The sequence below is a fragment of the Barbus barbus genome (genome assembly GCF_936440315.1).
Source record: "Barbus barbus genome assembly, chromosome: 16".
Lineage (NCBI taxonomy): Eukaryota > Metazoa > Chordata > Actinopteri > Cypriniformes > Cyprinidae > Barbus > Barbus barbus.
This window is the reverse complement of record NC_136744.1, coordinates 25,815,457-25,841,276: the sequence shown is the minus strand read 5'-3', so window position 1 is coordinate 25,841,276 and position 25,820 is coordinate 25,815,457. Positions and strand designations below refer to the sequence as shown.

Below are 25,820 nucleotides of genomic sequence, written 5' to 3'. Positions count from 1 at the left end.
CGCTCTACGCTGCCTGCCTCTGCGAGAACAAATTTTTATATTTTTGGCTACATGACACCAAGACTACACGTCCCATAGTGCATCTGTGCTCTCGCGAGAGTCAAGTTAATGCTCGCGCAAGCGCGAAGTTGCGTTGCGTCCGCTCGCGTTTTCTCACGCGCAGTCAATGGAGTCGCTGCGTGTTTCTGGAATTACTGACATTTATGAATATTCATTAATAGATCGATTTATAATAATCAGTCTCAATGGTTTATAATCAGATTTCAGCCGTTGTTTAATGACGGTAAGACGCTCGTATGCGTGTTTAGCACGGCGTTAAGATTCCCTGCGGCCTGACGATTAAATCTCTATCGTTAAATACTGCCATAATTTAGTTTTCAGTCATTAATTAAGCGTGTGGACTCATGTAAATATGGCAGAAGAGGGAGCGGTTGTGATGCAGCAGATTGTAGACAGGTGAGTGAAAGAAATGCAATGTAAACAAACGGCTAATGTTAGCTAAGCTACATATCAACCTGTCAGTAAAGAGACATTTGTGGGCTTTTATATAGTTAGACATATTCTTAAACGTATATAAATATCATTAAAGAACAATTAGAGCAGCTAATGAGTGATTGTTTGCAGGTTTTGAGCGTTTCTGCTCTTATAACACAGAGATGCTAAGTCTGTTACTTAACTTACATGATGGGACGTCTTTGGCGAGGGGGCGTGGCCTTTAATTTTGTTTTGATTCAGTCTTGCTCCTTCGATTATATGTTTAACTTCTTCTAAAGATCCATCTATATTTTAACATCTGATAACACACTGATTTGTCTCCGTAAATAACCATTAGACTTCAACAACAGAATATGCAGTATTGATATTATTATTTATAATATTGGTTTATTATATAATTATGTATTATAAGTGTTTACACTAATTCCTACTTATAGAAATGTTTATTATTTGAGCTGTAAAGTTGATCATTTTAGCCTTTTAACTTCTTATGTGTAATAGATGTAATTTCTGATTCCTAAGCATTTTTAGTGGTCAATACAGGAGTTAAAAAACAATCAGTTTTAAGACTTCATAATATGTTCATTACATTACCATTTTTGTTTGTTTTACAAGCTGAAATGATGTATTGTGTAAATCAACACTATGACAGCTTAACTCGTATTGACCCCCAGAATATTCCTTTAGTAAAACCGCTTAAGTCAGAAGAGTCATGACTTGCACACCTGCTCAGGTCAGTGGATGATTTGAGAAAGGATCATGGTAAAAAAAAAAGAAGCTTTATAGTATTATGAGCTTTTACTTTTAATGAACCCAGCAAAAAGGACAGTGTGTCCTGGGGAAGTTTATAATGACGCTGCTGTTGTTGTCATCTTTTTCAGATTGACCCTCAGGGTTCTATATATAGGAGCATTTTTTGGTAAATGACATGGACAAGTTCTCATTTCAGTAATTATTCATTGGGTCACTGAGTGGAGTCGAGCTGTTCGGTGTCCTGACCTTGTCCATGTTTTTCCACGCAGGCTATCCTGTTTGCCAGAGGGCTAGCACTTGCAAAATAAACTAGACTGCACTGTCCTGCTGATGGGACACAATTGAGCGGATCTGTCCTTCCAGTCAAAAAACAAATACTGCTAAACTTTCATATGTTAGTATATATACATTACCATACAAAAGGGTTTTTGTTTTTTGTTTGGAAAGAAATTAATACTTTTATTCAGCAAGGAGGTATTAAACTAATCTAAAATGACAGTAAAAAATACTTCAAATAAATGCTGTTCTTTTGACATTTTTATTTATTAAAGGATCTTAAATGTAATAATATAAATTTTTTTGAGAAAAAAAATCAAATGTCATTGAATCACAGTTTAATAAATATTTTAAATAAAATATAATATTTTATATGTTATAAATGTAATGTACACTACTGTTTGCATTTTTTATAATACATTAATATTTTTTATTTAGCAGCGATTTATTACATTGATCATCAGAAGTGACAGTAAAGCCACTTACAATAATTTCTGTTTCAAATAAATGCTGTTCTTTTGATTTGTGATGTGTTTAATCAAATAACCTTAAATAGAAGTGTAGCATGGTTTCCACAAAAATAGGAAGCAGTCCAGCTGTTTTCAACATTTACATGAATAAAAATGTTTGAGCAGCAAATCAACATATTAGAATTATTCCCGAAGGATCAAGTGACATTGAAGACTGGAGTAATGATGCTGAAAATTTATTAAAAGCCATTATTTTAAATTGCAATAATATGTCACAATGTTGCAGGCAGTTTTGGCTGTATTTTTGATCTAATAAATGCAGTTTTGCTAAGAGACTTCTTTTAAAAACATTTAAAAATCTCACCGACCCCAATCTTTTGAACGGTAGTAAATTTGAACTTGTTGTCTCCTCATACTTGTTTACATCTGAGGTAATAGGAGTGGATTGGAAAGTCCTGGACTAGTGTTGGTAAAGTGGTTTATTGGCACATTAGGCGGTTTGTAGACATATTTGTGTCAGTTGTCATGGTGAAAGCTCTCATCTCCCTCAAATTGATCCTGCATCCTTCTCTAATGTCCGTCACTGAGGCAACAACCTTCACGGGTCTGCGTGGAAGCAGATAGCTGTATGCCAGCGCGCAGCTCTATCAAACTCCAACACACAGCCTTATCGAGGCCTGCCACCCGCAGCTGCTCTCTCTGCAATGCAGCTCTTCGTTGCTTGAAAAGATGGGGTCATGCTTAAATCCTGTCTGACCTTTACGTGGCAGACACTCTATCACCCTCTTTTGTTCTCGTCGGTATTCAGAAAGCCGGCTCCATTTATTTTGGCTGTTTTTAAACCTCACTTTCTCAGCCTTATTGTTTTTCCCATCCAGCTTTGATGTGTTTCCACATCATCATGGATAAAACAGGCTGTCTTTTCAAATGTGTGTCTGAGTCATGTTTGAAAAGTGTCTGGAAATAATCAACCATTATTTGGACCTTTGGTGTTATGTTCTGTTTGAAAGTCAATAAAATGCAGTTTTGCATGGTGTCTGCTAATTGCTATGGAAGCCCATTTCTAACATGGAAAAAAAAGGTAGCCTAATTGTGACTTTTTATCGCAAGTCTGAGAAAAAAGTCAGAACTGCGAGATATAAACACAATTCTGAGTTTATGTCTTGCTTTTTGGACTTTTTTTCCCCTCTGAATTCCAAGTTTGCATCTCACAATCCTGTTTTTTTTCCTGCCTTGAATTTTTTTTTTAAAAAGGTAACTGTGACTATTTGAACTTGTGACTTTTTGTCCTTGTAATTGTGAGTTTACATCTCGCAATTCAGACTTTTCTCTGAAAAAAAAGGGAATTGCAATTTGCAATTTTATGGGCTTTTTTAATGCTTTTTATTTATTTCTTTTTTATGTAACCTTTATTTAAGCAAATGACCACGAGACAGGATTCGAACTCGAGTCAATTCGAACAGTTGCGCTGTTTGTAACCACGAGGCTATTAACACAGACTTTAGATTTAGCAATTAAGTCAAAATTGCAAGAAATAATATTCCATGGTGGAAACTGGCTTTCATAAATTGCTAATATTCCACTAGATTGTAACGTTTTCTGAAGAAAATGCTTGTGCAGAACTGATGTCGATGCTGGGTGGCTTCTACAGTGATTGTTAGCAGCACTCCAGTGGGGATTTCTTTAAGACTGCAAATCTTAGTCGGCTTCCCCTATAATGTCAAAAAATTAATGGTCAAATATGTACTATTGTGTTAACATTTTATTGACTAAAAATTAGGTAGAACACGTTCATCTCAGAGACGAGTTAATTCAGAATCAGCTACATATAGCAGGTCGGCTGACTCGATTTCCTTCTCATATATTCTCGAAGCATCACAGTGTATTTCCCTGTTGAAGCCTAGCGTCCATTGACTTCAATGGGGCTGCTTTGAACAGTTTTTTTCAGTGCTTCGAAACTAAACAGTCATTGCATAAATGCTGTGATTATGACGCTCAGCGTCTCTGGGGGTTAATGGAGGAGTGGGCTGGGCCTGGTCTCCGGGCTTCTGCGTGATGATTGGAGGGTCTGTCGAAAGACTCATCTCCTTTTGATTGACAGCGATTTTGTATTATAAAAAGTCGCTGACCCTGAAGTTATTCGAGCTCAGTCCCATAGCGGATTTTGCAAGTGTAGTCGAAAGACAAACTGCTGCAACCTATTTCTTTGTATTTGCTTTGCGAAATTGCTAGCCAATTTTCATCATACATTTCACACAATTATACACCACATTCCTTGTTTCAGTTTAACCTAATTCCCACATTTCCTGCGAGTTTAATATCTTTTTTTTTTGTCAAAATATGACTTACTGTTGCACTAAAACGGACGTAGAGATTGTTTAGAAATGCTGGTAATTTTATGTGGTCTGTGAATTTGTGTTCCCCCTGGCTTTATACATTTGCTGGTGAAACGTGATCTTTTGGATGGGTCTTGTGACTCTGACCACAGGGGAGAGAGTGAGAGTGAGTGTATGTTTATGGATCAGCAGTGGGCCACATCTGACCCCTCCTCAAGAACAAATATAGACCACAAGTTCAAGATCACTGGCGTTACTGGAAAACAGTGACTGAAGTTACATGAACTGTAATGTAGCTGGTGCTCGACCGGTGCACCAACTGTAAACTAGTTATACTTTAATAGTTTGTCTTTTATTGTTTTTTTTAAATATATTTTTATATATAAAAAATATTATATTTTAATATTTAAAAGTACTTTTTATTTAAAATATTGCTTTTAATTTTTTACACTGTGCATTATTTAGGCCAGGGATGGGCAACTTCAGTCCTGAAGGGCCACTGTCCTGCAGAGTTGATTAGGGTTGGAGCTAAACTCTGCAGGACAGTGGCCCTCCAGGACCGAAGTTGCCCATCCCTGATTTAGGCTATCAGGGAAATGCTTGCTTCCATATTCAGTATGCATACATTATTGTTTATGTTTATCATTATATTAACTGGTATATGAATAAAAATGCAATTCAATGGCTACTAGCAGTTATTTATTTGTCACTTTATTGCCAGACAAAATGTCGTAATCGTGGTAGCTCTATTTGTGTCAGTATAGTAGAAACGTCTGGGATCTCAGCAGTTTCTCTGATGCTCGACAACTACTTTCACTCACTGACTGTTGGCTGGAAGATCATTCAGGTTCCCACAGTCACATGACCACAGCCAAATGAATAAACTCATTGTGCGGAGATTTTAAAGCCTCTTTAAATGCAGTGTGTAGCAATGAGAACATACAGGAGAGTTTGTTATTGTAACACTTTGTGAATCACACAATGGTGTTCTTCTCGCTTTAATATTATTATTGCTCATACTTAGTTTGAGGTTTGTTAAGGAGTTTACTCAGTGTTTAACTGTAGATGTTTAATGCTTCCACATTATCTGGCCAAGAGGAAGCACCTAAACCTTCACAGACCTGTTCCAGTTTTTAAAGCAACATCGGTCAACAGTAGCAAAATGAGCCACTTTATTAATAAAAACTGTCAACTGTGTGAAATAGGAGCTGATGTTATGGCTCTAGTGTTCGGGATATTTAAACTATTATCAGGGTTATCAGTTCCAGAGACCCCCCCCCTTGCTGTTGTATAGATTGTCTTTCTGTGTCATGTAACCGGCTCTTAACATGTAAAGAAAGGTGAGCGGTATCAACTTTCTGACCTCCTGATGGTATCTCATATACACTAGAGCTATTCTGCAAGAACTCAAGCAGTAATGTGAATCTAGAGGTGGAGAAGTGTGTTTTCTAGGCATCTAAAAGGAATTTTTGCAGCATTTGTTCCCGGAATATGATTTACTGGGAAATGGTCTGGTATATTGGAGATATTTTAAGCATCATATATTATCACAAACAGTGCTGAAGAGTAATTCTGTCATGTGTCTTCAATTACAGCAGTGAACAGAATATGATCACAGTTGTTCAGCTGGGCAAAGTCAACGTTTTATTAGCCTTATTATTCAAAAGTTGTTTGGTTTGCACATGTGGCGATAAGGTGCTGTAATAAGCACATGTTTATGTTATCATAGTAATAATGAACAGAAGTCAGCACTCCTGAAGAACAAGGTGTATGATCTAGTTTGCATGGCCACTAAATATTATGGCTGGGAACGCCTCCTCACAATTCAATTCTGTATAATTTAATTTTGAGTCAGAGAAACGTGAACTTGCAAACAAGAAAAAAAAAAAAAAAAAACTAACCTGCATTATAAGGGGAAAAGGTCCAGTCATATATAAAGGTGCATCTCAATAAATTAGAATGTCGTAAAAAAGAATTCTTGTAAGTTATTTCAAAAAGTGAAACTTTCATATATTTTAGATTCATTGCATGTAAAGTAACATTTCAAAACATTTCAAAAGTTTTTTTGTTTTAATTTTGATGATTAGAGCTTATCAGTATCTCAAAACATTAGAATATTTACATTTGCGTTTCATTAAATGACCATCCCTACAGTATAAATTCCGGGTATCTCTTGTTCTTTGAAACCACAATAATGGAGAAGACTGCTGACTTGGCAATGATCCAGAAGACGAACATTGGAAATTTTAGAGCACTTCATGCTTCCTTCTGCTGACAAGCTTTATGGAGATGCTGATTTCATTTTCCAGCAGGACTTGGCACCTGCCCACACTGCCAAAGGTACCAAAAGCTGGTTCAATGACCATGGTGTTACTGTGCTTGATTGGCCAGCAAACTCACCTGACCTGAACCCCATTGAGAATCTATGGGCTATTGTCAAGAGGAAGATGAGAGACACCAGACCCAACAATGCAGATGACCTGAAGGCCGCTATCAAAGCAACCTGGGCTTCCATACCACCTCAGCAGTGCCACAAACTGATCACCTCCATGTCACGCCGAATTGAGGCAGTAATTAAAGCAAAAGGAGCCCTTACCAAGTATTGAGTACATATACAGTAAATGAACATAATTTCCAGAAGGCCAACAATTAACTAAAAATGATTTATTTTTATTTTTAGATGAATTGTGAATTGGTGGGTGTTTGTTAAATGTGAGCCTAAATCATCACAATTAAAAGAACCAAATACTTAATCTACTTCAGTCTGTGTGCATTGAATTTATTTAATACACGAGTTTCACAATTTGAGTTGAATTACTGAAATAAATGAACTTTTCCATGACATTGTAATTTATTGAGATACACCTGTAAATGAAAATTTCTCGTAATTTCATTATTTATTTTTATGTAATTTATCATTTTTTTTTAAATATTATTAGTATTTATTATAAATACATTTTTAGAATTTATTTAATTGTTTGTTTGTTTGTGGTTTAAAGAACTATTGTTAATAAAAGACATTATTATCATCAATGTTAATAATTGACAAACACGAAACAAAAATCTCATCATGGTATCAAGGTTTCATATACCTTCTGTGAATTTTACTGTGGATAATATAGCCTGTAGTTTGAAACTTTACCCCTGTTGAGTGAAAGCAAACAAGCATAAATCAGATTGTGTTTCACAGCACAATTTGTTGTACCTTGTTTATTGGCTGATAATCGTGTTGTCTGACCTTTCACGGTTCACCTTAATGAACTCAGCTCTTAGTGTGTAAATCCATGTTATGCGAGTGTGCTTGAGTGAGGGGCGACGGTGAGGTGTCTTGGGTTTCACGGGGGTGATTGCCTCCATCATGACAACCATCAGAAACACAGAGTTACAGGAACAGGAGAAGTAGGTTCTTAAGGAACACGGAGAAGCATCTTTGTCCATTGCACTGATCTTGTGAAGATCTCCGATCATTTCGTCACTCTTCATATTGCTACTGGTATTTTGTTCTTCATCTATGAGAGAATTCATCCAGACACAATCTAAAATAATTTTCTGGTTCTGTAATTTGTCATTCCCAAAACTGGTACACATTTCCCACCTTTTTTGGTTTTGTAACTAAATATTTTATGCAATAGTTCACCTCAAAATTAAAAGTTTGCTGGAAAATTTACTCACCTTCAGGCCATCCAATATATAGATGAGTTTGAACAGGTTTGAAGATCACTTGCTCACCACTGGATTTTCTGCAGTGAATGGGTGCCATCAGAATGAGAGTCCAAACAGCTGATAAATACATCACAATCCACAAGTAGTTCATTTCAGCCCTTCAATTAACATCTTGTGAAGCAAAAACTTCTAACAAATGTATCATTAATTATCAAATTGTTCAATTATTCAAAACGCACTCTTCTATATCTTGGATGCCCTGGGGTCAGTATATTTTCAGCAATTTTTCTAGGGCCTATTCTCTTAATGCGGTTGTGCTTTCACCTACCAATAAGCTTAATTTAACCATTTTACCAAGTTTAAATCAATATTTTTCCTCAGAATTAGCACCAAAAGTTATTTTTGTACATTAACCTGAGATATTATTTAATTTGAAATCTGGGGTCTGTTTCATAAAAACAAGTTTATCATGTAAGCCAGACTTATTTCTGTTAGTCTGACTTATTTTGAACCAAATCAACTGACAATACGTCAAAATAATTGAAATAAACCTGGCTTATTTGGTAAACTTGTTTTATGAAACAGGCCCCAGGCCGTGTTTTAAAGAAGATGCAAAGGTGCATAAAAGCACAAATCTACAGTATGTGTTCTCTTTTGGGTCTGGGATTGTCATCTGATGGTCCTGAGATGATCACAGGAGGTTCATGATGGCTGATTTCGGTCACCCGAGCGGCTCTTCATCCCTCATGTTTTATTCAGGAACAGACCGAATGGAAAATCTCGTGCAGGAACCTGAGAGAACGGCCAGGTCTCTATCCCCCCTCCAGCAGCGCAGGAACACAGAGAGATTTGACATAGATTATTTACAGGATCATTATTAGACATTGTTGTTGAGATGCTGGATGAAAAATGAAACATGTTGGCTTCTATTCGGTCATTTGCCACAATGATAGTCACAATTTTGGGCTTTTCTCAGCAAACAAAGTAATATGCGATTGTGCATGCAGTTAATTTGATTATGAGTGCTTTTAATACAAAGACTGAGGGAGTGACAGCAATTTTATAATCTTTCTGAGTAATCAATTGGCATATGTAATTAATTCATTAAAACCCCAGTAAATTTCTATTTTATTTAGTCTTTAAATTCTTAATTTGTGGGCTTTTCTCAGCAAAAATGCTGATATGTGATTGAGCATGCAATTGTGATAATTTGAGTAATTAACATATTATATAATTAGTTTCCTAAGACCTTAGTAAATAAAACCAGCTTATCTTGAACACGTTGGTTTAGACAGCTAGGTTGTTAAAAAATGACAGTGAGATTAAAATAACATTAGTTTTTTTCCTCTTTAGTAGTAGAGTTCATGATCTTGTTTCATTAGTGCTTCGTCACTGACCCATATTACTCTACAGTTGCCTCTCTTTCTATTTTTTTGTGACAACTGTTCCTTGATACTTTTAAGAGTTGAACTATAAAAATAGCTTCTAGAGCCTTGAACTTTACACAGTTACATGACAACCTTTCTCTTCACCTTTACATTGTTATACTTTGCCCTGAATGAAACAGCGAGTCGAGTGCTTATGTGTTTCTGTCTCTGTGTGTGTTTTTCAGGAGTTGTTGGGTGTGTTTTGCCACAGATGAGGATGACCGTACGGCGGAGTGGGTGCGTCCGTGCCGCTGCCGTGGTTCGACTAAATGGGTTCATCAGTCGTGTCTTCAGCGCTGGGTTGATGAGAAACAGAGGGGCAACAGCACCGCACGTGTCGCCTGCCCACAATGCAATGCTGAATACCTTATCGTGTTCCCCACGCTTGGTATGACAATTCTTTAATGCTGAAGTGTGTGAGTTTACATTCTTATAAATATATCTTGGATCCCTGTTTAATATACGGAGTCAACTATACACCAAATTATTAGTGTTTTTTGTTCAACAATGGCCTTTATATGATCTAAATATTCTAAAATATTATTACAATTTAAAATAACACTTTTTTTCTATGTGAATCTATTTCAAAACGTAATTTATTTGTCTTATGCAAAGCTGTATTTTCAGCATCATTACTCCAGTCTTTAGTGTCACATAATCCTTCAGAAATCATTGTAATATGCTGATTAGCTGCTCAAGAAACATTTCTTATTATTACCAGTGCTGAAAACAGCTGCTTAATATTTTTAGGAAAACCATCATAGATTTTTTCTGGATTTTTTGATGAATAGAAAGTTTATTTATTTGAAATGAAGGTCTTTCTTAACATTAGAAATGTGAACTTTACTATTAATGTTTACTATTAATATTTACTATTAACGTTTTCTGCAATTTAATGCATCAGTTTAAAGCATCCTTTCAAAACAGTATTAATTTATTGCAAAAAAAAAAAAAAAAAAAGTAGTTTGGTTATTTATTGTTAAAGTTTTTGGTGTGGACAGGTCTTAAAACCTTTTTTTTATGAGGTTTACATGAGAGATATGCTTTTAAAATATCTGTCATTTTGAAAGATACTAGTTTAATGGCTAAAGTGAAAATATTTGATACAACACCCTGCCTTTGCTGGTAATATAATAAACAGTTCACTTTCACATACCACACATGACAAGCAAAATTCTGGACATTTGTGACAAACTTTCACTTTCAGACTTCATCAAATGTTCCGCTTGTTTATTTAGTTTTTTGTACTTCGTAGGTCAATCCTGATTCCAGAGAAATCCCTCTTTTGATATTGGTGATGAGGATTTGCTTGTGATTCCAGTAATCCGCTGCTCATGAAACGAAATGTCATTTTTCATCCTCTTGTGTTTCGTCTCTTATGTAAATTGATCAGGTTGAGAGTATAACAGCATTAGTTTCTCTTCACGCTGTGCTAATAATCTTCCTCCGACTGCATCTCCTGAGGGCCAGTCTGTCGTCCTCTCTTGCTCTCTGTCTCTTTCCACAGCAATGGGTTTATTCTGGGATACGGTTGTCAGGGTGACCGTGGCCAGCTGTGAAATTGCACCAATCATGCTCCCTGTTCAACTTTCTAACTGCAGGAACAAGAGCGACGCAGTCAGACAGAGATGAATGTCACAACTCATGAATATGAGGGTTTCCTACACCGCTGCTTAATCTATGACTCCACAGCAAAACTATTTCATATTTTAGTTGCATTGTGAGCAAAGAATACTGCAAAATGTATCTGAGTTTCCACAAAAACATTAAGCAGCACAACTGTTTTCAACATTGATGATAATAATAAGCAATGTTTCTTGAGCAGCAAATCAGTATATTATAATTATTACTAAAGGATCATGTGACACTGAAGACTGGAATAATGATGCTGAAAATTCAGCTTTGATCACAGGAATCAATTACATTTTAAAATATATTCAATTAGAAAACATTGACGTATTGTTGGCTTCCTTCAATTTATTCCTTCAATTTTCTTTATTTGGTCTTTAAATGACTTCGTAATAAATTTAGGTTCATAAAACCTGCAGAAACCCTGAATACACTTTCAGTGGATAGAAATGTGCAAAACTAGGTTGAAGTTCATGCAGAGATCTTAGAGGAGATATTGACTTGAGATTTGAAACAAGATTTTGCTGATTTGCCTGAAGGAAGTCACTGACAGAAGCAAGAGGAAGGTATTTCTGTTGTTCATAAGGTTTTGTGTGCTCCTGGTAACAAAGATGAAAATCCTGATGGGTCACATTCAGGCGTTTGCTTTCAGTGATGCGTGGACAAGGACGTCCTTTCACATCAGACGGATGGGACACGCTGTACATATATTACTATGTATTATGCATTGCAGTACTTCACAAACACTCTCTCATTTCTTCCATAGGACACACTGTGTTCCCTGTTCGGGGGCTTTATGTAGGTTATAACAACGAGTGAAATCTTAGTGGATGCAGTACTCTTAATAAACCCGTCTGGAGTTATTTCACGTAATAAGCCCTTTTTTTCCCTATGTCGAATTTAGCTAATATTAACATTATTGTCACACATTTAAACACATGTATTTGTCCTGCTCTACTTGACGATAAAGACACTGTCTACAGCACCGTTCAAAAGTTTGAGATTAGGAAGATTTGTTTTTTAGTCTCTTATGCTTACAAATGTATTTATTTGATCAAAAATACAGTAAAACAGTAATATTGTGATGTGTAACAATTGTTTTCTATTTTAATATACTTTAAAGTTCCCCTATTATGGGTAATGAAAGGTTCATATTTTGGTTTTGGGAGTCCCCAACAACAGGTTGACATGCATGCAAGGTCAAAAAACACTTTAATTTTTTTATAATGTGCATTTATTTTTACCTTATTTGCTTAACGACTCATTTTTCCAAACCCCTCCTTTGCGTGACACGCTAATCTGCGGTGATTGGTCAATTTCATTTAAAGCAGTGTTTGTGAGCTCAGAACTGCTTTGTGTACAGCCGTTACCGGGGAAACAGCTATTTTTAACTCCAAAAGTGGCACCTAGTGGCAAAGAATGCAGTACCGCGTAGGGCACCAACTCCCAGGGGGGCGCCATCCAGTTACTCCAAACAAAAAAAAACACTTTCATTCTATATTAGTATTAAAATTAACATATACATAAATACAAATCTAAACACTAATATATATAAATTATAAAAAAATGCGTTTTACAGTGAACGCAGATCAGACGTGACGCAGCATTCCCGCATCCGTGCCCACGACCGCTCGCACCGCATGTTTGCGACTGAAAGCATATTATCATAATTGATGGACAGCAATGCCCTTGAAAAGACATCAGCAATCCGGCGCAAAAGACAAGAAAAAGAAAAATAAGATGAAGCCCGTGCATCACTTTTAGGTAGCCTATTCATAATCCTGTGAAACGTTTTTGGCTGTTGACGTTAATAACGTGTTTTAATGTCTGTAATAATTTAACCACCAACAACGCATATAATATTCTCTCTGACTTTCTATGTTCCCTTATGAAAACTAGCCATGGTTTTACTACGAATAAAACCAAAATTCATGATTCTTGTAGATAATATTTTTTGTGGTTATAAAAACAGACCTAAGCCAAAAACAACCTTTAAAATGACTTAAAATGCATTATATAAAAACAATGAGGCAATAACGATTGGTTTGCTTAATAATTATATGGTTTAATACATTACAAAACGATCAAGTCCTTTAATATTGACCAAACGTTTAGGATAATTCAAATATCCACTTAATCTTTCATTTTTGGCCACTTTTTTGTGATAGAAATGCTACAGCCTCAATCTTCAAAACATGTAGATATGATCTTAAAAACCATTAAAAAAAATTAACCATGGTTTTATCGTAGTAAAACTGCTCAATTTTCTTTTGTGTGATTTCTGAATGCTTGAGACTATAAAATCAAGCAGACAACTGGATTAATAAAATAATAGCCATAGGTAACTCTCTTGAGCTTAAATTGTAATTTGTAAATAATACAACTTAATTACAATTTATTTATTTACTTTTATATTTTATTAAACTTCTATTTTGACCCTATAGTGGGTGTTTGTTTGTTTTTACATCCATAATATTTGGGGAGGGGGCATAACAATACAATTCTGCTTAGGGCATCCATTTCGCCAGCAGTCGCCCTGACAGCCTGAATTTGCGTTTTCATTCAGACCAACGCAAAAATCAAGTTTTCCCAGGTCTGCACGTGCAACAAGTGGGTGGGCAATATGCTAATGTTTCATGCTGACGTCAACATGAAATGGCTTGGGATCAAAGACTATAGAATACCAAAGACTGTTCTCTCCTACAGTAAACTGCAACACGCAATATGGAGGGATGAAGGAAAGAGCCAATCGTTGATGCTCCGGTTCCCACAGAAACCTGAGGCTGGACCAGCCGATGCGCATGCGCAGTCATAAGCTCGTTGTAACTACGCATGTGCATTGGCTGGTCTGGCTCGAAAATAAGCTTTTTAACCCCTATTTCAGCATAAGAAACAACATTCATGGGGCAGTTTATTTCAGGTTTTGTTGCTGATTTGAAAAATGTAATTTGATCGCGAATTCAGCGAGCAGTTTTGAGATTTCAGGATTCCCCCATTCATTTAGATAGGACATTGTCTTGTTTGAGCTGCCTGGAAGTGAATATGGCGGCCGAGTGAATGGACTTTCCTTGAGAATACCCAAGACGTGTCACTCGTATAGAGCTCCGGCGGTTGACGTCACGATACGAGAGTGCTAGAGTGGCCGTAGCATTGATATCAACAGTTGTAGAACAATAATTTAAAACCAGACTATTTGGACCTTACAAACCTTACACCATTTTAACATGGTGGACAGCTGCTATGCGCCAGGATGCCAGAACATGCAGGGGAAAGCTAGGGTTGCCAACCGCCCCGTATTAGCCGGGACGTCCCATTTATTGGGCTTAATTTATGTGTCCCGTACGTGACCTCCCTTGGCCAGTTTCTCGCCCCCTCATGCAGTACTCGTTAAGTAAATCAGAAAGTCCTGAACATAACTATTCAAGGAAGGCTGCATAATCCTCTGCCAGCTGGCCGGTGTTGTGCCCATTTTCCCCTGCCAAATTATTACCCCCTCTCATTGAAATCGTTACCTGATTGCCTAATCCTAACCCCTCCCCTACATCCAACCCTAAACCTACCAATACTGGGGGGGTTACTAATTTGGCGGGGGTCAGAATTGGGCACAACACCGTTCCTGCTTCACAATAAGCGGCGCTCACGCTAATAATGCCAATCTCGTCCTGTTGTGACTAAAGTAAATTTCTATTTTGACATAGAAACAGCATGATTATTTTTCATGAGTCCAATCCATGGTCGTGATCAATATGGGAAACCGTCGTTCGCTACAAAATAGAGAAAAAATTTTTACATTTAAGAAAGCTTCTTAACCTTGTAGCCTTGTAGATATCTTATTCGTAAAACACACAAAATGACCAATAAAAAAAGTGTTGAGCACCAAAAGCAGCCCATTTTAAATCTGGAAGTTATCTTTAATTGAAAATATGCATTTTCCTATATACACACGCGATTGTCCCATAAAGCAAAGGGGAAATAATTTTATCATATTCCTAGGATCCCGATAGACGACTAAAATGGTTCACTGCAATAAAACATGCTAACACACAACATTTGGGATTAAATGGGTAAGATTTCATGACATTTATTATGTCTACTGTACTGATGCTGGCTACCTACAAGGACAGCTAGGGTTGATTACATTAGCTAACAGCACAGTTGACTTAACCTTCCAGTGACGACATTTTTACAGTCTATGGTTTTAGCCGGCAGACTCCTGAATATTCATCAAAACATTAGGTTGCGTCCATTTGTACCCTTCCAGGCTTTTGTAGGCTTTTAAAGAGTCTCTGGAGTAACATTAGCAGGGAAAGTTGATGAGGTAGTTGTACATATCAAGATACTGCAGGTCAGGAAATCTATTCGTCCATATATTAATACACGTTAAAAGCACCTCGGGGGCATTAAAGGGATCTGTTATGTTTAAGCTATTAAGTTTTGCTATGTAAAGGTCTCTGTCTTTTGAATTAAAGTGCGCAGTGAACTCTATTGCCTTGAAATTTATGCTGGCGCCATTCATTTCAGATTCGCTCCAGGCTGTTTTTGCCTGCCAGCATGGTGGTGTAAACAGAATGGGCCACGTGACTGCCGGAGCTCTATAGTTTTGCATGGGGAAAAATGCAATGCTCAATATGGCCGCTCTGTCGAACGAAGCCCCGCCCTCTGAGCCAATCGCTAATTGGTAAAATCAGCGCGTTACTGCAGCTAACGTTAGAAGTCCCGGTCGCTATAGAAACAGTCGGCCTTCTGAGACGTGCACCTAGGACTGCGCATGCGTGCTGGTGGGTCTAGCCTGAGAAATAAGCTTTTTTTTAAACGAGATTTGAGCAAAATAAACAACATTTCACTGGATGACATAATCATGTCACTGGAATTCGAGTGATCACTGTAACTGTGAGTTAGGGAACTTACCAGTGACCAAATTGGTGTACACAATCTACTGATTAACGAGCTCGGGAACTGATTGAGACGCACCCAATAACTTTATACACGGTGCACTTTCAGATTTAAAGCTTTGCAGGATGTTTTCATTCACTTAGAGCTGTTACACACTGCATGAAAGGTCATTTTCAAAAATCCATAATAGGGGCACTTTAAGATGCAAAGCTGAATTTTCAGCAGCCATTACTTCAGTCTTCATTGTCACATGATCCTTGCCAGTGCCGCATGAAATACTGGCAATTGAAAGATTTATTTTGTTTTTACATAGGAATGTCATTATATACGCCTTTTATAAATATCAATTTTATTATTATTAGTAGTATTTTTTTCTTACAAAATTGTTGCAATGCATTATGGACTTGTCATATCCATGAAGGATGCATGCATTGATTTTGGACCAATTTGACAGAATTTGGACCAAATGATTATATCAAAATAATTTTTTCTTAAACAAAAACATGAAGCTATTTGTAAGTTATTTATATATTTATTTTTTACTTTGTGATACAAACAAAATTGAATTGTTATAACTGTAATATGAAGAAATATGATATCCATGAAGGATACATGCAGTGATTCCTTAAAATATATTTATATAAAATATATGTTTAAATAAATAAAAAAATGAAGCCAATTCTATGACTATTAGAATTTGTTTTCTTTTCTCTGTGTTAGAGGCCAAAAGTTCCAAAAAATCTATGAAGGATATGTGCAGTGATTCCTTAGAATAATTATAGCTAAAATGATTTAATCTTAATCTCAGAAGGCAGCATAATTTAGCTTAAGTGTATCTATGATGCCATAAAATGCTCCCTAGGTAGGTAGCTGATTGGAACTTTAGTTGGTCTTTTATATATGGACATCTTAAATGGTACACAGATCTGCCACTTTGTTCAGAAAAGCCATTACGTAACTATGAAGGTGAAAGACCATCTGTCTTTTTCAAATAACTGCTCCTAATTAACTTTCAAGATGTTCTTCAGACCAGTGCAGCTGACATCACATTGAAGTTGTTTTATGCAGCCTGGCATTGGAGAGGGTTTGTAGGGAACAGAAAGTCCTTGTTCCGCAGCAGTTCTTTGGCAGAGCAGTGAAGCTGGTGAAAACGAGGAAGAATAGACTGCAGATATGTTCCTGCTAAGTGGAGTTTATTTTTAATGATCTTCAAGTCAAGTCAATGTTATTTGTATAGCGTTTTTAACAATGCAAATTGTGTCAAAGCAGCTTTACATCGGCTTGATCAGCTTTACAGTATTTAGACGGGGAAATAGTTTGTTGAAATAGTGTCATTCTCCTCTGGCCAGACAAAATCAGCAGTTTAAATCTAGGCTAAAACAGAATCAGATTGTGCAAAGGACTCATCTGGTTCCTGTGGTCTTGTCCCGATGGCCGTCTTGGAGGCAGGGTCTTCACTGGGGATCAGTCTCTGGGGCTCATCTAGGTGTCATGGCTGTAGAGGTCATCTCTAGGTGCTGATCCACCATCTGATCTGGATACAGTCTGGATCTGGGTGGCTACGGTGACCTCGGAATAAGAAAGAAACAGACTAATATTAGTGTAGATGCCATTCTTCTAACAATGTAACAAGTACATCAGGTGTTTTGGGAAGTGTTCCCGGTTCCGGTTGACCTAATTAATGCAGCCTAACAATCCTTTAACAGATTTGAATTATAGAAATGCGATAGTGTATTATGTGTAAACCAGGTTAAAGAGATGGGTCTTTAATCTAGATTTAAACTGACAGAGTGTGTCTGCTTCCCGAACAGTGTTAGGTAGATTGTTCCAGAGTTTGGGCACTAAATAGGAAAACGATCTCCCGCCCGCAGTTGATTTTGATATTCTAGGTATTATCAAATGGCCAGAGTTTTGAGATCGCAGCGGACGTGAAGGACTATAATGTGATAAGAGCTCACTCAAATACTGAGGTGCCAAACCATTCAGGGCTTTATAGGTAATTAGCAAGATGTTAAAATGTATACAATGTTTAATAAGGAGCCAGCGCAGTGTTGACAGAACCGGGCTAATGTGGTCATACTTCCTGGTTCTAGTAAGAACTCTAGCTGCTGCATTTTGAACCAGCTGGAGTTTGTTTATTAAACGTACAGAGCAACCACCCAATAAAACATTACAATAATCTAGCCTCGAGGTTATGAACGCATGAATTAATGTTTCTGCATTTGACACTGAGAGCATAGGTCATAATTTAGATATGTTTAAGATGGAAAAAGTTTTTCGAAGGAAAGATTGCTATCAAAAAGTAAGCCTAGGTTCCTAACTGATGACGAAGAATTTACAGAGCAGCCATCAAGTATTAGACAGTGATCTAGGTAATTACATGCAAAATGTTTTTTCAGAATTTAGCAGTAAGAAATTGCTAGTCATCCAGTTTTTGATATCAACTATACATTCCGTTAGTTTTGCGAATTGGTAAGTTTCATCAGGTCGCGAAGAAATATAGAGCTGGGTATCATCAGCATAACAGTGAAAGCTAACACCATGTTTCCTAATGATATCTCCCAAGGGTAACATGTAAAGCGTGAAAAGTAAGGGGCCAAGTACTGAGCCTTGAGGTACTCCATACTTCACTTGTGATTGGTATGATACCTCTTCATTTACTGCCACAAATTGATGGCGGTCAGATAAGTACGATTTGAACCATTTCAGCACTACCTCAGATATAAAATCTGCAAATTCTTTAATAAAGTCTGTATGGTGGCCTGGTGGCCTGTATACAGTAGCCAGTACAAGCATTGCAGGGGGTTTATCATTAACACTTGTTTCTTTGGATAACATTATATGAAGCACCATTACTTCGAACGAATTATACTTGAAACCCGACCTCTGAGAAATATTGAAAATATTGCTATAAATTGTGGAAACACCTCCCCCTTTACCTTTTGGACGCGGTTCATGTTTGTAACTGTAATCTTGGGGCGTAGACCCGTTTAAAGTAATGTAGTCATCTGGTTTTAGCCAGGTTTCTGTCAAACAAAGCAAATCTAGTTTATGGTCCGTGATCATATCATTTACAAAAAGTGCTTTTGTAGAAAGGGATCTAATATTCAATAAACCAAGCTTTATCATTTGTTTATCTGTATTATATCTGTTTTTTATTTGTTGAACATCAATTAAATTGTTACTCTTCTTACTCTTACACGCGGTTTTAAAACGCGAACGATCAAATTAGTTTAATAGATAATACCAGAAATATGGTGGGAATGAAGTTATATATTATCACTTTAAACAACAGAGAGTGAAAGTAAGATAGAGATTCAACAGAAAAGCGAAGCTACACGGTGCTACAATCGCAAACCTCTCAACAGCACGACAGACAGAAACAATCGGTCAGCAATCCACCGTTCTATGTGATAATGGAATCCATTATGTGTGATAATGGAGTCTGTGGCTGGCAGCAGAAATGCCTGAGAGTTTCCTGTTGCCAGTAGCCATTAGGTTGATGTTGCAGCGCTAGTGAGAATGTGAACCAGATTCCGACACTATCATCAGAATATTCCATATTAATATTCTCGAGAGGGATCAGTGATCCCGACACACACACACACACACCTGAATTAATGTGTGTTGAAGGTTATTTTACACATAGAAACTTCTCAGAAATCTATACAGGAGATTTTGTAAATTTTATGGCAATTGTGTATTCTTTGGTTTTTCAGTAATGACAGTTAGCTTATATTTCTTTTAAATGAAATAAAATAATATTTAGCACTGAAACAATCAAGCCAATTATACAATCATACAGATTAAAATAACTAAAACCATTTTTTCCCCAAAGTAATTTCTATTATGGGACAGGTAAAATTATGGTAAATTGTGCAGTTGTTATGAAAATAATGTCACATAATAACTGTCCATAATTGTTATGAGGATAGTAAAAAATGTATTCTTAATTTTCTTTATATTTATATATTATTTATTGTTTTCATAAATATAGTATATATACTGTATATATATGTGTGTGTGTGTCAATATAGTGTCTTTTACAGTTTCCGATCAAGATGCACAACTGTTCAAAAGTCATTTATTTGATACTATAAAAACAGTAATTATTGTAAAAAATTACAATTTGAAATAACGCTTTTCTATTTTAATTAAAAAAAAATTATATATTATTTAAACTTATTTTTCTTTTTAGATTTTTCAGGTGAAATCTGAAATGGCCTTGGCACATTGTGTGTTAAAATCTTTTTTTTTTTAAACTTCTGTAGTTGGAACTTGGAAATTAAAAGGAAGTCATGATTCACCAGAGAATGAAGGAAATGAATGTGAAAATAACTTCTTGAGTCTCCAGAGAGTCGTCCTAGACATCTCCTGCATTGGAGGGTATTTATAGGTTGAGAGGAAAGCAGGTTGTCCGTCAGTAAGTATTACATGATTTCCACCTTGAGTGTTTCCTCATTCCTGTTTGGGACTGTTACACGGTGTGCTTTGTAGTGATCATAAAATTTTACTCCAGAGTCATTTAGGATGTAGTCATCATTGGTCGAGCGTAGAACACTGAAGAGCTTATCACTCCCATCAGCTGTGGTGTGTCGTCATGATCACAGTGAATTAAACAGGATAATGTGCTCTCGTTGCTGTGACGTCTCTTTATGTGGCCAATTTCAAATTTTGATAAATAACCATATAGTCAGAAGAGTATTTGAAGGCCTGTTGATTGACAACACAATGTTTCCACATCATAATATCATCTTTTGCCCCCTGCTGGAGAGGCGGAGAACCAGAGACTCTTCTCTTTCATTTCTGGATTCATCATCACCCACTTGATCCTCATGTGATGGTCATATGATTCAGACCTCAATATTTTTATAATTTAATATCCCTCTTGATTTGTGATATTGTTTCTTAAATGGCTTTCTTAATAATCTGCATGATGATATAATTGGCAATATTGAGCCTTTTACAGTTTCCTGTAAAGATTCACTACATTTCAAAAGTTTGGGGTTGGTAAGATTTAAAAAAAAATGTTTTATAAGTATCTTGCTTGCCAAGGCTGCATTTATTTGATCAGAAATACAGTAAAAACTGTAATTGTGAAATATTATTACAATTTAAAATCACTATTTTCTATTTGAATATACTTTAAACTATAATTTATTCCTGTGATGCAAAGCTGAATTTTCAGCATCATTCCTCCAGTCTTCCGTGTCACATGATCCTTATAAATCTGATATACTGATATGCTGCTCAGTTTCTGATTATTACCAGTGTTGAAATGAGTTGTATCTTTGAGGAAAATTGTCAGTGTATTCGTAGTTGAGATTATTGGCATTATGCTATAATTGTTTGGTATGTAAATATAACTTTATTTAGCTAATTCTGCCAAAATATTGTTTGAAGAAAGTGTTCATTTGAATGCAACAATTTTGTGTATATCCTGTTATCTTTATACCGTATCTCTCAGAATTATATAGGCCATCACCCTAGAGCTGTATGTTAAAGTCTGCTTGTTCTTTGTGTGCAGGGCCGGTGGTGTATGTGCTGGATCTGGCAGACAGGTTGATCTCGAAGGCCTGTCCGTTTGCTGCTGCTGGTATCATGGTGGGATCCATTTACTGGACGGCCGTCACGTACGGGGCCGTGACAGTCATGCAGGTGAGACGTCACTCACAGATGAAATGACTTTACAAGCATTCATTGATTCTTAAGAATCTGTCTATCTCTGTCTCTCAGGTTGTGGGTCATAAGGAAGGTCTGGATGTGATGGAACGAGCCGATCCTCTCTTCTTGTTGATTGGTCTGCCAACTATCCCAGTTATGCTAATTCTAGGGAAGATGATTCGCTGGGAGGATTATGTGCTCCGCCTCTGGAGGAAATACTCCAATAAGCTTCAGATCCTCAACAGTATCTTCCCAGGTCAGTGGTGACTGGACAAGACTGTGTGTCTATATTGTTCGCATAGGCTGCTTTTATTTAATAAAAAATACAGTAAAAATTTTTATTATTGCAAATAATAAGTTTTTGTGTTAATATATTTTAAAATGTAATTAATTCCTGCATTTTCAGCATCATTCCTCCAGTCTTCAGTGTCACATGATCCTTCAAAAATAATTCTAATATGCAGATTTTTTATTATTATTAAGTTGAAAATAAATTGGGCAGAAAGCTTTCAAAATAAGTATATTTCTAATATCCAATATAGTTCTTAATATACTCTGCCTAGTTTTACATATCATTGCATAGAATTTAATTTTAGGGGAATAGATCATCTAAGGTTCACAATTATACTTTTTATACTTTTATTTGGGATGTGATTAATCGTTTGACAGCACTAATTTATATATATATCAGTTGGCTGTACCAGTTTCATAAATATTCATTCACTACATTTACAAATACCATCTTTATCGATATTATGTCATTTTGGACATTTTGATATTTGTACATATCCACATTTAATCATGTTTTATTATTTTTTGTTTTATTTAATTGTTTATTATTGAATAATTATATGTACTATTTAATTTAAATACATATGGTCTAATATTTAAAATATTACAGTTATAGATGTTATAGACATTTCCTAATATATATATATATATATATATTCTTAATTGCAAAGTTAATTTTAACACTAATATAAAATATTGCAAATAAAATGTAAATTAATTTGATATTTACTCAAAATTCAATATTTGAAACCAGTTTTATTATCTTTCATCAAAATGGAAAGTTTAACTGCCTGATATGTCTGTTCATCACTACTTATATTGTTTATTACAAGCTTTTGCGAAACTGTCACTTGTGTCTCACCCTGTCATGTGCAGGTATCGGCTGCCCAGTGCCGAGGATCCCGGCGGAGGCCAGTCCTCTGGCCGATCACGTGTCTGCCACACGCATTCTGTGCGGCGCCCTCGTCTTCCCCACCATCGCCACCATCGTGGGTAAACTGATGTTCAGCAGCGTCAACTCAAATCTTCAGAGGACCATTCTGGTACGAGAATATCATGGAAAACTATCACAGTGATTTATACACACGTGTCCTCACACTGATGACGTTTCTCTCTGACTCAGGGTGGCATTGCGTTCGTGGCTATTAAAGGGGCGTTCAAGGTTTATTTCAAGCAGCAGCAGTATCTCCGACAAGCTCATCGCAAGATCCTCAATTTCCCTGAGATGGACGAGGCCTGAGCTCATCATCAAACCTCCACGTCATCCTGATTTCAGCAGCTTTGAGAGACACTACCGGACTTTTCACAGACGCTGGATTTGGTTTTCTCTTCCTTGTGAATGTTGCGTTTGGAGTTTGAACAGTTTCAGTTGATATAATCTGACCTGAGAGTTTAGTGTTACTTTTTTTATGGGCTTTGACATTTTAAGAGACTGAGGAAAATAAATATTGAAAGAAGGTTTTATATTAATAAGTGGTTGTTTTATATTGAAGTAGAAATGTTCAGGTGAATCTTCTTTAAAGCATGTTTCACATGAAGCACTTTTGTCCCCTCATCAACAATTAGACTAGCGAATGCAATGTTAAATACTAAAGGCAAACCTAAACATCCAAAGCAGTTATTTTCTCATAATAATCTTATAAAATCAGTTTTTTGGGGAGGTTGTTCTTCTCGGATGAATTTCACGAAGAATGATTTCCCCATTTTCTGTTATATTTCACACCAAAATCAAAAGAAATAAATTGTTTTGCATATAAAAACGGCAAGTCTGACTCTGGACAGTTATTTTTGTTTCAATTTGAAATTACTTCAGTAGATATATATGCTATTAAAATGATACTTTATAAATGGCTCTAATTGAAAATTAGTTTTGTATAACAATTTTTTTTTTTTAGCATTTATGGAAATAATTTCAGAAATCAAAAAAGGCACATTGCTTTTTTTAATGCTATATATATTTATTTATTTATTTTTTTGGGATGAAATATGACAGCTTCTGTGAAATTCACCATCTAGCCTGCCTTCACATAATTGAAGCAATCAGCCGATCATGTTTAATTTTCATCTCTGTGCTGTTGGGAGTCTCTTTTATAGATTCTGTCTGTTAAGGACCCTGTACAAACCAAGAATCCAGTGTTTGGTCCTTAATCGATCACTTTATTAAAACATTATGGTTCTTGATGACTCATAACTGCTGTTAATAAACCTGTTATTCCCAGTCTTGTGTAGAACCGTGAACTTAAGAGTATTAGTGGCCTTTTTATTACACCAGGACAATATATGTGTCTTAAAAAGGTTACATGGTTCAGACGGACAGGTTTATTTGGTGAACATGCCAATTTTTTTTCTGAATCATTGTGTTGACTTCTAATTAATGTAGTGCTTCTGTTTTATCTCCAGCCATCAGCAACTGTGAAGATTCTGACAATAGCATGGATGAAGTTGGGATTACCGTTATACAGTATATAAATATAATGCATACTAGTACCGTTTAATGGTAGTACACTACAGTGGGCAGTGAGAGGCAGGTGTTAATTAATTAAACTTAACACCTAATTAGCTATTGGAGTACTATTTGTCTATATAGAGCTTAAGTACATCATTACAGCTTCTTGATGATAGGCGTAACCCTGAAAGAACATACTTCAGTGACGTAGTTGCTAACAAATTATGTACACCAACTGCAAGACTAGAAGTAGCAGATGAGTTTTTCTTTTCCCCCTAATATGATTTTAAATTCTTTCTTTTCAGCATCTAATTGTGCTGTATAATATCAGTGGGGTATGTATGTTGTGCAAATGAAGCATAATGCCAAATACAGAACATGTACAGATATGGCTTCTGAATTTATAGTTTCCTGGTTTATGTAAATAAATGTATTTTTCCAATGCCTGACTGTGTGTGTTGGGCAGTTCGAGTTTTTAACTTGGACTAAAATGTTTCTTAGCATTGACATAAATTATGTGATCTACTCCTAAAATATGTTGCATATAAACTGATAGTATCAATTTTGTGTCACTAATGATACAAATAGACTGCAATTGTCTGTTGCTGCTCTCGGTATGAACTTATGTTTTCAAGCTTCATCTTTAGGGCAGCAATAAACTAAATAAAACCTGTGACAAATTAGCAGGAATCCTTTCAGGAATTAAGCTAGGCCTATTTATGACATCATTGAAATATTAAACATTTTTACTGGCGATACTAGGCTTTTTGCTTCTCTTTAAATCATTTTGATTAAAATATAAGCTATATATAAGAATGTCTAAATTATTTGTCCCTCCTACATTGCAAAATATTAACGTAAAAGCATATGACTATTATAATGCTTACAATGAACATCAGAAATTATTATTTTAATGGCTTTGCAAGCTGGTTATTATAGTTAAAGATGAAGTAGGGCCTATGCAGTTTCTGTGCTTTACAACCATTAACAAAATCTGACCAAAATTTCTGTGTTTGCCAAACGAGTGAACGAATCTTCAACAGAAGAGTGACAAAATCAGCAACTTTAATGTTTGACTTATAACCAAGTCCTTAAGCTTTTTGTGAAATGTATCTGTTGTTTGACCTCTTCATATTTAAGGAGAAAGCTCTTATAGATCAGTGGTAGGGACAAGTCCACATGTCCCTATATCCAGTGACTACTATATTTTCCCTAGAAATAATTTTGATCAAACTAATGTCTGTTGTCTGCCGTTATGTCTCCACCAATGGCAAAATCAAACCTACACCCTTGCTCAATGATAAAATAATATTGCTTTGTAAAGTACATAAAATATGGTAAATACTTTAATATGGCACTAAGTGCAACTCATGCGGTATATTTTAAATACATTGCTGTACATGAAGGCAATGTTGAATATTCCTTCAAATACTACTTATCCCTAAAAATCCCTAAATTAAATGTATAAGGTTCAAGA

The 25,820-nt window shown here is 36.0% G+C and overlaps 1 protein-coding gene across 1 annotated transcript; it reads left to right on the top strand.

Annotated features, from left to right (window-relative positions):
- Positions 1-87: 87 nt before the first annotated feature.
- Positions 88-25,154, top strand: LOC306882653 (E3 ubiquitin-protein ligase MARCHF5-like). The gene is made up of 6 exons (XM_079437452.1): positions 88-456; positions 9,606-9,808; positions 21,470-21,600; positions 21,679-21,862; positions 22,774-22,940; positions 23,021-25,154. The coding sequence occupies exons 1-6, from the start codon at positions 413-415 to the stop codon at positions 23,135-23,137; spliced, it is 846 nt and encodes a 281-aa protein (XP_079293578.1). The 5' UTR covers positions 88-412; the 3' UTR covers positions 23,138-25,154.
- The last annotated feature ends 666 nt before the right edge of the window (positions 25,155-25,820 follow it).

Coding starts and splice junctions, on each gene's coding strand:
- LOC306882653 (XM_079437452.1), top strand. CDS start 413: ATGGCAGAAGAGGGAGCGGTTGTGATGCAGCAGATTGTAGACAG. Junction 21,863..22,773: donor CCTCAACAGTATCTTCCCAG/GTCAGTGGTGAC, acceptor TGTCATGTGCAG/GTATCGGCTGCCCAGTGCCG. Junction 22,941..23,020: donor ATCTTCAGAGGACCATTCTG/GTACGAGAATAT, acceptor TCTCTGACTCAG/GGTGGCATTGCGTTCGTGGC.